The sequence below is a fragment of the Anastrepha obliqua genome, chromosome 5, assembly GCF_027943255.1.
Source record: "Anastrepha obliqua isolate idAnaObli1 chromosome 5, idAnaObli1_1.0, whole genome shotgun sequence".
NCBI lineage: Eukaryota > Metazoa > Arthropoda > Insecta > Diptera > Tephritidae > Anastrepha > Anastrepha obliqua.
The window spans coordinates 17759791-17774811 of record NC_072896.1 but is presented as its reverse complement, the minus strand read 5'-3'; the positions used below and the strand labels follow the sequence as shown (position 1 = coordinate 17774811).

At 35.7% G+C, this 15021-nt stretch overlaps 2 protein-coding genes across 2 annotated transcripts; both read right to left on the bottom strand.

The window, feature by feature from the left end:
• Positions 1–840: 840 nt before the first annotated feature.
• On the bottom strand, positions 841–3354 carry LOC129249247 (zinc finger protein 91-like). Its single transcript, XM_054888940.1, has 4 exons — positions 2763–3354; positions 1641–2705; positions 1235–1587; positions 841–1151 (listed from the first exon to the last, which is right to left on the bottom strand). Exons 1-4 carry the CDS (start codon positions 2976–2978, stop codon positions 911–913), a joined length of 1875 nt encoding a protein of 624 aa, XP_054744915.1. The 5' UTR covers positions 2979–3354; the 3' UTR covers positions 841–910.
• Positions 3355–7763: 4409 nt separating this feature from the next.
• LOC129249248 (zinc finger protein weckle-like) lies at positions 7764–10266 on the bottom strand. The gene is made up of 4 exons (XM_054888941.1): positions 9591–10266; positions 8534–9514; positions 8127–8479; positions 7764–8065 (listed from the first exon to the last, which is right to left on the bottom strand). Exons 1-4 carry the CDS (start codon positions 9804–9806, stop codon positions 7825–7827), a joined length of 1791 nt encoding a protein of 596 aa, XP_054744916.1. The 5' UTR covers positions 9807–10266; the 3' UTR covers positions 7764–7824.
• Between the last annotated feature and the right edge of the window lie 4755 nt (positions 10267–15021).

Sequence of the window (15021 nt, the reverse complement as noted above, 5' to 3'; positions counted from 1 at the left end):
AATTTTCCAAAACAATCTTTGAATACGCAGCCGCACTTCTCGAACAATTTCTTAGCTTTCGTGATGCATTTAAGTCCTTATGAAGTCGGGAGTTTACGCGCCTCAGAGCTGGTTCGTTTTAGTTTAACGGAAGTACTAAGTATCGCGAACACCATTGACAGTCTCAGCGCTTCGATTCCTTACACTCGAATTCATCTTCGGTTGGCAGCATGGTCACATCTCATATTAGATCAGCAAATCAGCCGATTAACGTTTTGAAGTTGGCAGAGTACATCTGTTATAAGCTTTAAACTCAGATTCGCAGTATCAGGAAGGAGTTTTGATGTGTAAATCACCTTGTTGTTGTTGTTTTAGCAGTAATGGTAGCCCTGTCAGTGTAGAGCATATCCCCGGTCATCTTCGTCTAGCTCATCTAGTGGTAGGCCCAGGAAACATGCTGTTTCGACAGGTTGGGTCCAGAGGGAGAGGGGTGTTAGATGAGTCGGTTTTAGGGGGTATGTGAAGAGGTGGTTAATGTCGTGCGGGGTACCTTCACATGCCGGACATGTGTTTGGAATGTCGGGGTCGATTCTGGATATGTAGAAGTTTAACCTGCTACAGTATCCAGAACGTAGTTGTGCCATTGGCAGCCGGTTCTACGTTACCGGAATGACTCGGGTTTTTCCCGACCAAGGGCTGCCGCACCAGTATACTAGCCCTGTCTAGTGAACCGTGTTAATCACCTCCCCGAAGGTGGTTTATTAAACCCCACTATTTCTACTTGAAATTTTGCAATAATTTTTTTATACTTATTAAAAAAGAAAAGATAAATACAGTACAGATTTTGATTAGATCAGTTTTTAATTCCAGCTCTTAAAAAACTTCTACTTATATAAACTATATAACTTTACAGAACCGATTATATTTTTCTTTACCAAAACGACGATGGCATGTTGATTCTATCCGAAATGTTTCCAGGGTCCGAGCTATTCTCTTTAAAAATTGTTTCACTTCCTGAAAGTAATGCTTCAGTAGACTTATCTTCTTCTATCGACGAAATGGAGTATTTTGTGCCATCAGTGCAATCGGTTTGAGGTTTCGGCTTTTTACCTAATGAAAAATTACCGCTCTGTTTGGAGACAACAGGAACAAGATTTTCAGCCGACTGCGTTCTAAAGAAAGGCCAAATTTAATATACTTAAAGATTTTCTATTTTTAAACCATTAACCGTTTTTAAAGTCTGTGTCTTACTTACATTGTTTTTAACACTGCCAAATTGGGTATATTTTTTGTGTAAGTTTTTTCGCCTGATGCTTTTAAAGCAGCTAATTCCTCCGGGTGTGATTTTCTTTTATGAGTACGACAATTGGCTCCATCAGCGAAGGTTTTATCACAAAAGTCACATGAATAAGGTTTTAGACCGCTATGAAGTATTAAATGATTTTTCAGCGTTTTGGCTCGCTTAAATGCTCGCCCGCAATAGTCACACTTGTGTCGCATGACATCAGAATGTACAAGCATATGAAGATTTAAAGTCACACGCGAGTTAAGTTTTAGGCCACATTCGCTACAGATGTGCTTACTGGTACTGTGTATGTCCATGTGTTTCTACAAAAATTCCTGCAGATAATTTTGTACAATTAATTAATTTTTCTTATTACCTTAAGGCGCGCACGATTTTTAAAACCTTTCTTACATATTTCGCATTCAAAAGGTGCAAGGTCTGTATGTGTAAGCATGTGTTCTCGTAGTGTAGCTTCCGTTCGTGTTCCTTCACCACATTCCTCACAAATAAATGGACGAATATCTTCATGAACAAACTTTACATGTCTCGCTACATAACCTTTTGTCTGAAATTTTCGATCACATTGTGGACATGGAAATATTCTTTTTTCTGATAGTGGGCGATGCTTATTTATATGAAAATTCAGATCAAATATAGTCTTAAAGGTTCTAGGACATTGTGAGCATGTCAAGGGTTCTAATGCCATTCCATGTCTTTTCTTCATATGTATACGATAATTGCCAGGACGTTGGAAATGAAGTGAGCAGTCGCTACAAAAGTATTTGTCATCAATTGACCCTACCTCGGCATCAGGAACGCACTTTTTGATCTTTTGCTTATGACTACTTTTGCCAGATCGTTTACGGTTATCATCCATTAGTTTTAAGTTATTATCTTCCTTTGATGATTCTCCCTTTTCATTTATGAATATTTTGGTTTTGAATAACTTATGTTTTTCTTTCGACTTTATGAAATTAGAAACTTTACCGTCCCTACTTTCTGCATCACATTCTTTTATTGCACAAAATGTCTGGCCCTCAGCGGTCTCTACGCCAATTTTGCTGGCAAAAGGATCTTCACTTTCAGCTCCCTCAGATTCATGTGCATAGTCAACTTCATCGTCTTGGATGCCATCCCTCGAGATTTCTTTTATTAGTTTAACTTCAAAATTGTGCATGTTAGCCATATTTGTTTGATCAATCGTCTCAGTAAAATAATCTTTTTGATGTTGGTGCTTGTATAATTGAGCTGGATCTTCCTTCAAAATTCCATATTTTAGTCGAATAGACTGGAAATCTGTATCGTTACTGAATTGAGCACTTTGCAGTGCAGCATACATTTCTTGCACTTTATCAACACGTTGATTAAAATCTAGAAGGGTTGTCATCAATGAAATGCACTCTGTGCATAATAATTTGGGCAGTTCGTCATCGTGTTTAATCTAAATAAAATGTATAATTATTACAAGTGAAATGATTAATTTAAGGTTTATTCATACTTGAACGCAAAAATATTTTCCTATTGCGATGGCCATTGTACATCTATTATCGTCACTTTTTCCCCTAGTAAAAGTCATTAGTGGCTGATGTTCATAGAATATGTTTTTACTATGTGTATCAATTTTCGCGCAAAGTCGACACCAATAGTGCCAATCTTTGGATGTGGAAGAGGAATTGTAGCCTCCATAACCGACTGGATTGTTTAGTGTTTGCATGTTTTTTTTTCTTTTATATGAATATTTATTAGAAATCGTTAGAGAATCGTGTTGATCATTGTTGGTATTTCCGTCTATTCATTCAAATGAACTTTCGGCAAGGCGATAAGACTATTATTTTCAGAGGAAGATTTCGCCCAAGGATGATAGATTTCCAAGGTTTGGCCAATAACTATGGTTGAAACCAAAAGAGTATGCGAAAGCAATAGAAACTACTAATTATACACACGGCCACACAATATTTAATGGCTTAATATTCATTTAAGCTTTTACAATTTTACACGCGCTTTTTGTTTTTATTAGATTGTTTACTTTAAATCTCACAAATCACACTGAACTTTTACAAATAAGCAAATTCTCATCCTTTTGTTTGTTTTGTTCATTTCTTTTGTATTCGAAAGGGAACTGACGTCAGACTTGCCAAATCGCGATAAATAAAGTAAAGACCTAAGCGAATTGAGTAGCATAGGTGGTGCGTTGCCAAAACAGTTACGTTGTTTTTCGCGATTTCGACAAGTTGGACGTCAGCTCAAATTCCAATACAAAAGAGACAAAAGGAATATAAATTGCATGTTTTTGAAAATTCAGTGAATCACTTGGTAGTATTGTTATTTGTGAGATTTAAACTAACCAAACTAATGTACCGTTAGTTTAATTGTGAAAGCACAAATTAATATAAAACCTTTAAACTTCAAGTTTGTTTGCCTTTTGTTTTGTGAAGATGCCGCGGCAAGAAAGTGTGTGTGTGCGTATAATTTCTTGTGTTCGGTTTTTTCCACTGTCTTCGCCTACTCTTCTTATTCACAGACAAGTAATTCCCCTTCCCTTTGTTTGTTTGGACTTTTGCGTAACGGCGAGTTCCGAAGGCGCAATTTTCTTCACTATCATTCTTGACGCAAACCAATGGGATACTAAAACAAAAACATGAATTCGCCTTGGCTGTACAGAACTTGTCAAAAGACACGAATTGCCATATCTAGAAGCAAACAAGCTGTGTTGCCACTAATTTGTGACTTTCATTTAACAATCCAGTAATCGAAGTCAGAGGATTTATTGTGAGACATTTTATCCTGATGAAAGGGTAACAAATTCGTAACAATATATTACATTACAAAAGTAATGTTTATCAAAGCGAAAGAGGGTTTTTATAATATGTATGGTAATTGTTGCTGTAGCAGTAAGAGTAGTCGTAGACGGTGAATGCTACCATAACCTGCCATAACTTTGAAATCAAGACGCACATTCATTTTTCAGGACATCTTGGTTAAGCTAAGCCTTTTCTCTACGCTTTCAAGCCTTTATCGAAAAAATAAGGATGCATTTGAATTGAATTTAATTAAAATTACATTTATTTTCTGTATCCAATTTTGTATAATAAAAACACCATCAATAAAAATATCCGCGATACAAAATTTTTCCTTGTTTAAAGAATTGCCGGTTTGTTCAGCGCACTTGCCGTACGTCGAAAGTTGCTAGTTTTTGTGCATTCCAGCCAGTGATGGTAAATGTAGGGAAAATTCCCTACATGTAGGGATTTTCGTCGAAAAATGTGGTTGTAGGGAAAAGAGGGACAGATTTTTTTTAAATTCTATAAATGTAGGGAACTTTCAGGACGGACAAAAACAAATTTTAAAATAGTGGGGTAAAATTAAAAAAGTGCATTTAAAATAAAAATCTGCGGTAAGATTTCATGCCAGACTTCTTTTCCTTATGGCAGCATACTTTTAAAAGAGTTAGTATGGCAACATTGGCTGTTTTTTTCTTCGTTAACGCTAGCACGATTTTTTCTTTGCGCGAAAATTGTTAGTTGTCCCACGTTTTCTGGTGCTTTTCACTTTTGAAGTAAGTTTGCAATTATTTTAGTTTTAGCTTTTTATATAATATTTAAAATGCATATATTTTATAGAAATGAGCTCCTCCTCTTCGACTGACTCTTCGGAGGAACACCAGGAAAAACAATGCAAGTATCGGAAACAAAAGTTCAATAACAAGTGGCTTGACGACGAAATTTTAGTGGCTAGTTTGAAGCTGTGGCTAACGATCCATTCAAATGCAAATGCACTGCGTGCAACAAAGTTTTGAGCTGTGGCAAGTCTGATTTACCGAAGCACGCCGAAACAAAAATGCACCAAAAAATATGAAGGCAATTAAAAAGACATCTAAAATAAAGCGAGTAAACCAAATGGTTCCAGACATTTCGAAATAAGACTTAGCATGTTCTTCGCTGAGCATAATGTTGCGCTGCAAGTGGTGGACCATTTAATCCCACTCTTAAAAGAAATCGTGCCCGATTCTGAAATAATAAAAAACTGAGCTCGGAAGAAAGAAGTGCACCAGCATAATAAAAAATGAATTGGCAAAAGAGGAAAAAGACAATTTAGTTAAAAGAATTAAAAGTAAACAAATTTTGCATAATGATCGATGAGAGACATCGGACTCAATAAGCATATGTGTCTTATAGTGAGATTTTTCGACAAGGAAAACGAGCGGCTTGTGTTCAAGCTAATTCCAATAAGAACTGATTGCACTGCAGAAGCTCTGTACGGAATTTTTAAAAAATCTTAAGCAAACAATTCAATTTTGACGTTGAAATTGCCTCATTATAGTGTAAACACAGGAGAAAAAAATGTAAGGAATTTCGTAGGGGAAATTTGTTGTAAGCGTAGGGAAAAGTAGGGAATTTTTTTGGGCTGTGTAGGGGTTTTTCAAAAAACCATTTACCATCACTGATTCCAGCATGGCATACAGAACGTACGCACCGCCTTCGACTCAAAATACATATACTCTATTTGGTATCTATACTAATATTATAAAGAGGAAAACTTTGTTTGTTTGGTTGTAATGAATAGGCTCAAAAACTACTGCACCGATTTTAAAAATTCTTTCACCATTCGAAAGCTACATCATCCACGAGTAACATGGATTATATTTTATTTTGGAAATAGGGCTCGAGATATAGGTCCAAACGTGGACCCGGGTAACCTTCGGATGTGTTTGTACAATATGGATATCAAATTGAAGCAGTTGGTGAATGCTTTAGTACAGAGTATTTTTCATGCCGCTCCGTGACTGGGGTCTCGAGATATAGGTCAAAACGTGGACCCGGGTAACCTTTGGTTGTGTATGTACAATATGGGTATCAAATGAAAGCTGTTGATAAGTGCTTTAATACGGGGTAATTTTCATACCTATTGATGACTAGGGTGTGGAAATATATGCCAAAACGTGGACCCGCCGTGTCTTTGCACCGAATTAAACCAAACATACACACATTGTTAAGTAAGTATTAAAGATGGTTTCCGTATAGTTTGGATACCTATTGGTAGATAGGGTCTCGAGATATAGGTCAAAACGTGGACCCGGGTAACCTTCGGATGTGTATGTACAATATGGGTATCAAATGGAAGCTGTTGGTGAATGCTTTAGTTCAGAGTATTTCCATCCGCTACGTGACTAGGGTCTCGAGATAGAGACCAAAACGTGGACCCTAGAATGTGTTTGTACAATATGGATATCAAATGAAAGCTGTTGATAAGTGCTTTAATACGGGGTAATTTTCATACCTATTGATGACTAGGGTCTCGAAATATATGCCAAAACGTGGACCCGCCGTGTCTTTGCACCGAATTAAACCAAACTTACGCACATTGTTAAGTAAGTATTGAAAATGGGTTTCGTAAAGTTTGGTTGTAATTCGGAGCACTGGCAACGGGTACAGCGTTCTTTTGAACCAGCCATAATGTCGCTTACTTTTTTAACGCTTGTCAATATTTCTTTCTGATTTGGATGCCATAAGGAAAAAACGTAAGTGCAACATGTAAAAATTGTACGTGAATTTTTTTGGAGTGGATTTTGGAACAGTGAATAATTTCTTACGAAATTTGAGAATTTAATGTGAAATCCGAATGAAATTATGTGTTCGTGGAAAAAAATCTTTTTTCGTTTTTTTTTTTTTGAAAAATATATGTAAATGGATAATGGTTGAAAAAGCTCCAATGCTTAATAAAACATATAAATTGAAACGAAAAATTCATGGATGATCAGGAAAAAAGACGATTGTTTATTCATATGCGTTGATTTGAAATTTAAAAACAATCTTCTTTTTTCCTGATTTTCAATTTATATTTTATATTTACTCAAAAACAAATAGAAAAACAAAAAATGTTGTTTATGCCAAAGCGCTTGAATAAAGAAATAAATAATATGAAAATCATATATTTTCTGTTCTAAACCATATCTATTCTATTTTAGTGTGCCCAGCGAAGGGGGCCGGGTTTGCTAGTCAGTTATATTCGCTGCAACAACAGTCGCAACAGTCCCATTGAGACAGGCTTATTACACAGAAATAGACTATTGTGAATGTACCCTGAAAATCAATTGGGGACATTCTTGCTTGGGAGATTTGAGCTAAACGTAAAAAAATAAACAATTTTACAAAAACAAATATTTCCAAGCTTTAATTATGCTTTTTGATTTAGAAATATCTAAATTTGTACATATTTAATATTTTTGATGCGATTTCCTATGATATTTAATAATTTTTTATACAGCCATGTTACATGAGATATAGTTTTGGAATCAGATGGTCTCAGCTGTGTGTATGTTTTTTTAGAACACAGGCACTGCCAAATGGTAGTCTCGCACCCATCTATTCGGATACAGCAGTCACTATATACAAAGTCGAAAATATTAGCCGTTTTGGGCGCTCCTTTGAAGGTTGTATGCAAAGGATTACAGATTATATTGCAAATTAGAAGGAGATATCAAGACAAGTACCAAGTCGAATAGATTTTAATGTAAGTACATTTATTTGATTAAAAAATTTAAAATAATATAATTTTTATCTTTACCAAAACGACGATGGTATGTTATTCCTCTCCGTAAGACTAGTCATGTCTAAACTGTTTTCTTTAAAAAATGTTTGGCTCCCCGATAACACTGTTTCAGCAGACGCATCTACTCCTGTCAACGAATTGGACTGTTTTCTGTCAACAGTATAATCCAGTGGAGGTTTCGGCTTTCTACCTAAAGAAAAATTGCCACTCTGTTTGGAGACAACTGGGATAAGATTTTCGGCTGATTTTGTTCTAAGGGAACACCAAAATAATTTAAATAAACCTTTTTAATAATTAATTATTTTTTACTTACACAGTTTTCAGTACAGCCAATTTTGGTATATTTTTCGTATATGTTTTTTCGCCTGAAGCCTCTAACGCTGCTAATTCCTCCGGATGAGTTTTTCTTTTGTGCGTACGACAATTAGCCCCATTGGCAAAGGTTTTATCACAGAAGTCACATGAATAAGGTTTTAGACCACTGTGGAGTATTAAATGGTTTTTCAGCGTTTTGGCACGTTTGAAAGCCCGCCCACAGTAGTCACATTTGTGAGGCATAACATCAGAATGTACGAGCATATGTAAGTTTAAAGTCGTACGAGAATTCAGTTTTAAACCACACTCGTTGCAGATGTGCTTATTAGAACTGTGCGTATCCATATGTTTCTACAAAAAGCCCTTAAATATAATTTTCTTTACACAATATGAATTTCCAATTACCTTTAGGCGCGCACGATTTTTAAAACCTTTCTTACATATTTCGCATTCAAAAGGTGCAAAATCTGTATGTGTAAGCATGTGTTCTCGTAGTGTAGCTTCCGTTCGTGTTCCTTCACCACATTCTTCACAAATAAACGGACGAATATCTTCATGAACAAACTTTATATGGCTGGCAACATAACATTTTTGCGAAAATTTTCTGTCACATTGTGGGCATGGATATATTCGTTTCTCAGAGAGTGGTCGATGTGTTTTTATATGAAAATTTAGATCAAATATAGTCTTGAAGGATTTGGAGCATTGGGAACATGTCAACGGTTCTAATGCCATTCCATGTCGTTTCTTCATATGTGTACGATAATTGCCAGGACGTTGAAAATGAAGCGAACAGTCGCTACAATAGTATTTGTCATCATTTGGCTCTTTTTCAGCGCGGATAAGACACTTTCCGGACTTATCTTGCCCTTTTAAACCTTCTTTTGTACTTATGTTTATTCTGGCTTTTCTTTGTTGTTCTTTCGAAGGCATAGCAGGAGGACATTTATTATCATTACTTTCTCCATCACACTCTTTTATTGCACAAAATGGCTTGCCCTCAGCGGTCTCAACACCAAAATCGCTGGCAAAAGGATCTTCACTATCATCTCTCTCATCTTCATCGGATTGAGTACCATCTCGTGGATTTTCTCTTTTCAATATGATCTCAAATTTATTTAAATTTTCCATAACAGCTTCATCAGTATTCTCAGTGAAACAGTCTTCTTCATATTGGTGCGTATATAACTGAGTTGGATCTTCCTTCAAAATTCCATATTTCAGCCGAATAGACTGAAAATCTGTATCCTTACTGTAGTGACCACTTTGCAGGGCAGTATACATTTCTTGCACTTTAGCAACACGTTCATTGAAATTCGCAATATTTGACACCAATGAAGTGCACTCCGTGCATAACAATTGAGGCAGATCATCATCGTGTTTAACCTGAATGTAAATGCAATCGGTAAGAAATATTAAAAGGATATATGCATACATATGCACATTTAAAACTTAATCATACTTGTACGTAAAAATATTTTCCAATGGCAACGGCCAATGTACTCCTTTTATCGTCACTATTTCCACCAACGGAAGTTATTAGTGGTTGATGTTCATAGAATATATTTTTACTATTTATATCAATCTTCGCGCAAAGTCGACACCAATAGTGCCAATCTTTGGATATGGAAGAGGAATTGTAGCCTCCATAACCGGCTGGATCGTTTAGTGTTTGCATGTTGTTTTTTTTTTTTTTTTTGTTTTATATGAATATTTATTGGAAATCGTTAGAGAATCGTGTTGATCATTGTTGGTATTTCCGGCTATTCATTCAAAACAACTCTCGGCAAGGCGAAAAGACTCTTATCTTCAGAAAGGAAGATTTCGCCCAAGGATGATAGATTTCCAAGGTTTGGCCAATAACTATGGTTGAAACCAAAAGAGTATGCGAAAACAATAGAAACTACCAATTACACACACGGCCACACAATATTTACAGGCTCAAAATTCATTTTTTTTTTTTTTTGTGTGGCTTAGGTTGTTTCAGTATTTCTGAGGAAAGATTGAAGACTTATGTGGCCACCTTAAGAGCTAAAACGCGAACTCCAAATGTATGTTTTCTCTTATTTCCAGTTATAGTTTGACTTGTGTCATCTGTTTTAAAGGTTAACTTGAATGCTTTGAGGAGGTTAGTGATGGTATTGTATTGCTTTATGTTGCTGTTTCGATAGAATTCGATTATTGATGAGTTATTTTTTATAGGTGGGTACTTGTTTCTTGATTTAGAGTACTTGTTGCAGTGAAATATGATGTGGTTTGTGTTTTCTATGGTATTGCATGTTTCGCATTTCTTGTTGTTGTATATTTTCATTTTGAATAGTGTATCTTTGCAAAAGGTGTGGTTTGAGAGGATTCTATTGAACAGTTTTAGTTCTGTTGGTTGCATTTTATGGTTTTTTTTAATGAAATCCGGGTTTTTTTAGTAGTCCTGGAATTAAATTTATTTAAAATTTTTTGTTTGTATTCTTGTTCCCATTCTTCTTTTATTTTTTATGTATCTCTTTAATGGCTTCTTTGATTGTCCAGGGTATTCTGATTAGGCTTCCGGTTAGTGGTGCGTTCTTTGCTGCAGAGTATACTTTGTCGTTTGGTTTAATGTTGCTGTGGGCGGGGATGTGATGTATTTCCAAATTTTCGATGTCTGAGGCATGTATGGCTTTTATAATGTTTTGGGCGATGTAGTTAATGTTTTCCTGGCTTTTTAGTGTGCTGATGCTATTAAGGCTATCTGAGAGGATGGCTACTTTCTGAGATTTTTGTTGTATGGCGAATTCTATTGCTTTTTCTATTGCAATCAGTTCGGCTGTCATAGAAGGTACTGTTTTATTGCAATAATGTTTTCACTGTGTTGGATCTTTCGTGTATGAATGCTACTCCTGTTTGGTTGTTTCTTATTGATCCATCTCTGAATATTATTTCGAATTGATTGTCTTCGAGTTGTTGCTTTTTTTCCTGATATATCTGCTTTATAATGTCCTGGTTTGTTTCTTTTTTGTTTTTACCTGTTTCTTTGAAGAATCTGCCGTTCAAATGTAGTTTTTGAGTATGTGCCAGTATGTTGTTAATAGGTACTATGTTATGAAAGATTAGGTTATATTTTTGGCAGGTTGAATAGTAGCTGTATTTTTTATCAAGGTTGTTAGATAGTATCATTCTTTTTGCCGGAAGGTTGTATGCAATACATTTGATTATTTCCTTTGCTGTTGCCATCTCCAATCTATATTTGGGTGGCATCTCTGCTGCCATATGGTAAATTATGTGTGTTGGCGTCGATCTAATTAGTCCTAAACTTCGTCTGATGTTTGTATTGCAGTATTTTGAAAGTTTTTGTAAGGCGGCTTTAGTAATATTAGCGAAGGTTGAAGCAGCGTAGTCCATTTTTGCTCGGGCGAAGGTGTTTTGTACAGTTGCAGAGCTTTTTGTGGATATATTCCGAAGATGCAACCAAGTATATTTAGGAAGCGGCACGTTTGGTTGGTTTTCCCCCCTATTTGTTTAATGTGTTGTGTGCATGAGTTATTTACGCTTACATACATACATATGTATCTGCCCAGGTATTAAATTTGGTGAGCTTGTTGCAGTCTATTGTTGTTTAAATGGATATTTATTTCCGAGCTTTTTTGGTTGAAGTATATGACTTTCGTTTTGATGCAGTTAACTTTTAGGTTTATATTATTACAAATGTTCGTGAACTCCTTTATCTTGTCATTGAGGATGGCCTGAGTTTGTTCTTTTTTACGATCGTAACAAACAATGAAGAAATCGTCGGCGAATTGGAACAGTTTGCAGTTTTCGTTGATTATTGCGTAGGTCTGTGTGGTGTATAGGTTGAAGAGTGTCGGACTGAGTTCACTGCCTAGAGCTAGTCCATTGCTCGTGCTTACTTTCTCTTGGCCTAGTATGAGGTTTTGGCGTATTAAGTTGAATAGTTTTATTTGTTCTTCGTCTTGCAGTTGTAGCAGCATACGGTGAGAAATGGACCTTTTGCTGAGTTTTTGTTTCTAGTATGTAGGAACTTTTGGTAGTTGGTTATATTCATTTCTAATAGAGTGTGGTCTGCGTTATTGATAGTTGGGTTCGTAGGTGTGGAGTCTTGGCGTGTATTTCTAGCTATGAATTCTAGATATTTTCTTTTATCTTGGTTATTCCAGGAGTTGTTTATTTGTTTTTCGCATTGGTATTTAAGGTTTTTGATTTTCGCCCACATATCTTTAATATTTATTGGTTCGGAAATTTAGTCTATTACTTCTTTGAAGGATTTATTTTTTTGTTCTTTTATATGTTCTCTGAGATTATTTTCTGCGCTTGTTAGGAGGTTACAGTTATTAGTTTTGTGCTGATTATATTTTTTTCGTGCGGCATTTCTTAGTCTGAATAATCTTTGAGATTCGTTGGTCCACCAATGTTTTGGTACGCATTTATTGTTATTGATTGTATTTTTCTCTATGGTTTTTCTTATGACGTCGGTGAATTCTTCTAGGGTGGTTCTTATTTTCAGGCTATTCATCACTTTGAGTACGTTGTTCATTAAAATTTTAGCTGTTGTTTGATGGGGTATGAATTTATCCTTAAGCGTTATGATTATTGGGTTATGGTTGATGTTTGTTGGCTTGTTTATTGTGTTCCATGTATAGTTGATATTTTGGTTTATGAAAGTTACGTCGATAACCGATGATGAGTTGTTGGTTGAGAATGTAGTCGATCCATCGTTGAGACAGAAAAAATCATTATCTGTAATAGCATTCTCGAGTACAATTCCTCTTGCGTTTGAGGGGGTTGTGTTCCATGTTGGTGCTTTAGCGTTAAGATCACCTCCTATTTGTGCGCTTCTTTGTGGGAGATGTTATCTATCGTCATGGTTCTTTTGATTATAAAGGCCTTTACTCTCGCTGGTCAGTCTTTGGCAGTTGGAGCATGTTCAAGTTTGCAATAGACGCAGGAAAGTTTTTGGCATTGTTCCTCTTTTTCGTGAGCTTAAAAGCATTTCCTGCATCTTTCCGTATTTTCATCTATAGCATTGGGATAGTGTTATGTATGTTTGTATTTTTATCTTGGCGTAGGCATAAGTCACTTCATCTGGAATATTTTGTCCTTTAAAGAAGGTTTTTACTCTTCTGATAGGGATTCGCTTTTCTTTGTCGTCTCTGCCCCATCGTTCTACTCTAACCAGTTTTAATATGGGTATGGAAGATTTGATGTCTGTTTTCAGTTCTTCCATTGATATTTCTGTAGGTATGTCAAATATAATGCGTATATTGGAAATACAGTGCTGTAGAATTCTGGGTACGTAGCCTCTTTCTATCAGTTGTATGTTTTAACATCGATGTTGCTATACGAAAAATATCGTAACATCGATCTTAACGGAATCGATCATTGAATATCGATGTTAACTTACATCCACAGTCTCAAGCGAGTAGAGCGAGTGCGCACTGCGCACGGGTTGTTCCCTTCCATCGTTGACGTTCTTCGTCGTCTCGCTCGCGCTCACGCTCTCTGATAGAGAACAGAAAACAGAGAGAGAGCCTCTTTTCTGTTCGTTTCGTTTTCGTTTGTTGTTTGCTGATAAATATTTATGTTGTGCGTGCGTTGGCTGTTATAATTTACTTGTTTGATCTCATCCAGTGTCTGATCTCAAACAAGATCCTATCCAAGTTTGGAATAATGCCATCGGTTCCACTTATCCGAAATTAAAAAAAAATAGCAGTGAAATATTTGAGTACTATCGCAACATCAACGCCATCTGAAAGACTGTTTTCGAAAGCTGGCTCTACTCTTTACCAGCAAAGAAATAGATTGAAAGGTTCTTCCCTATCAAAATTACATTTCCTTCAGTCAGTGGATAAAAAATATTGGAATTTGTAATAATTTGATCTTCTGTTTCTTAATAAATTTCGAATTACTGTATTTATGTTATTTTTAGTTATGTATCTTTTTGATCTTATTTGTTTTTTATATATACATTTTTAGTTTGTTTAAGCTATATTTTTTTTTTTAATTTTATTTATGTGATTATTAATGCAAAAATCATCGATGTTATGCAACATCGATGTTTAGTTTTCGATAAATATCGAACATCGATGTTGGGCTTTCGATTATGACATCGATGTTTTTCTAACATCGATCATCCCTAGTTCTTGTTGCTAAAATTCGCGTTATCTATCTCCGCTCGCTTGCACGTCACTTTAACCCTTCCGTAGCCCACTTTGCTCACTTCCTTTAGTTCTACGATCTTTAGTTTTTTTAATAGGTTAGATACTGCTATAACGTTTATAGGTTTTTTTTCCCAGTCCGTCGGTCTTTGAGTCAATGAAGCCTATAAAAGGTCCCTGGTGGTCATTATTGTATGTAGGTTCTTAAATTTTGGTGTTATCTTTGGCCGTCGTCAGGGGTTTGATTATAATGTTGCTTTCTAAATGGTCGATCTTGGCTCTTTTTTGTGCGCTTGGAGATTGCTGTGCCCCGGAGCCCTCTGGCTCCTCAGCCTCCACGTCCATTTGCGTTTGTTGTTCACTATTTGGTTTAGTTAATTTTGATTTCTGTTTATTGAAAGTAATAGAATTTCAAGAAACTGTGTTTTTTTCTTCTTAAATTATATTCTTTTTCCTTTCTTGTCTATTATTTGATTAATTTCACTTTTTATAAAATTTTTTTTTTTGCACGATAGTTTGATTTTCCGCTCAACCAACCGTCGTCTTCAAGCCTTCGCCTCGGAATGAATATTCATTTAAGCTTTCACAATTTAACACGCGCTTTCTGTTTTTATTAGATTGTTTACTTTAAATCTCACTAATCACACTGAATTTTCGCAAACTCTCAAGTCCCATCCTTTTGTTTATTTTGTTCATTTCTTTTGTATTCGAAAGGGAACTGACGTCAGAATTGCCAAATCGCGA

Bases quoted from the DNA above. Each gene is read 5' to 3' on its own strand.
- LOC129249247 (XM_054888940.1), bottom strand. From the start codon at position 2,978: ATGCAAACACTAAACAATCCAGTCGGTTATGGAGGCTACAATTCCTCT. The intron at 2,706-2,762 runs GTATGAATAAAC...CATTTTATTTAG, and splicing joins GAAAATATTTTTGCGTTCAA to ATTAAACACGATGACGAACT. The intron at 1,152-1,234 runs GTAAGTAAGACA...GCCTTTCTTTAG, and splicing joins TTGGCAGTGTTAAAAACAAT to AACGCAGTCGGCTGAAAATC.
- LOC129249248 (XM_054888941.1), bottom strand. From the start codon at position 9,806: ATGCAAACACTAAACGATCCAGCCGGTTATGGAGGCTACAATTCCTCT. The intron at 9,515-9,590 runs GTATGATTAAGT...ATTTACATTCAG, and splicing joins GAAAATATTTTTACGTACAA to GTTAAACACGATGATGATCT. The intron at 8,480-8,533 runs GTAATTGGAAAT...GGCTTTTTGTAG, and splicing joins AAAATCGTGCGCGCCTAAAG to AAACATATGGATACGCACAG.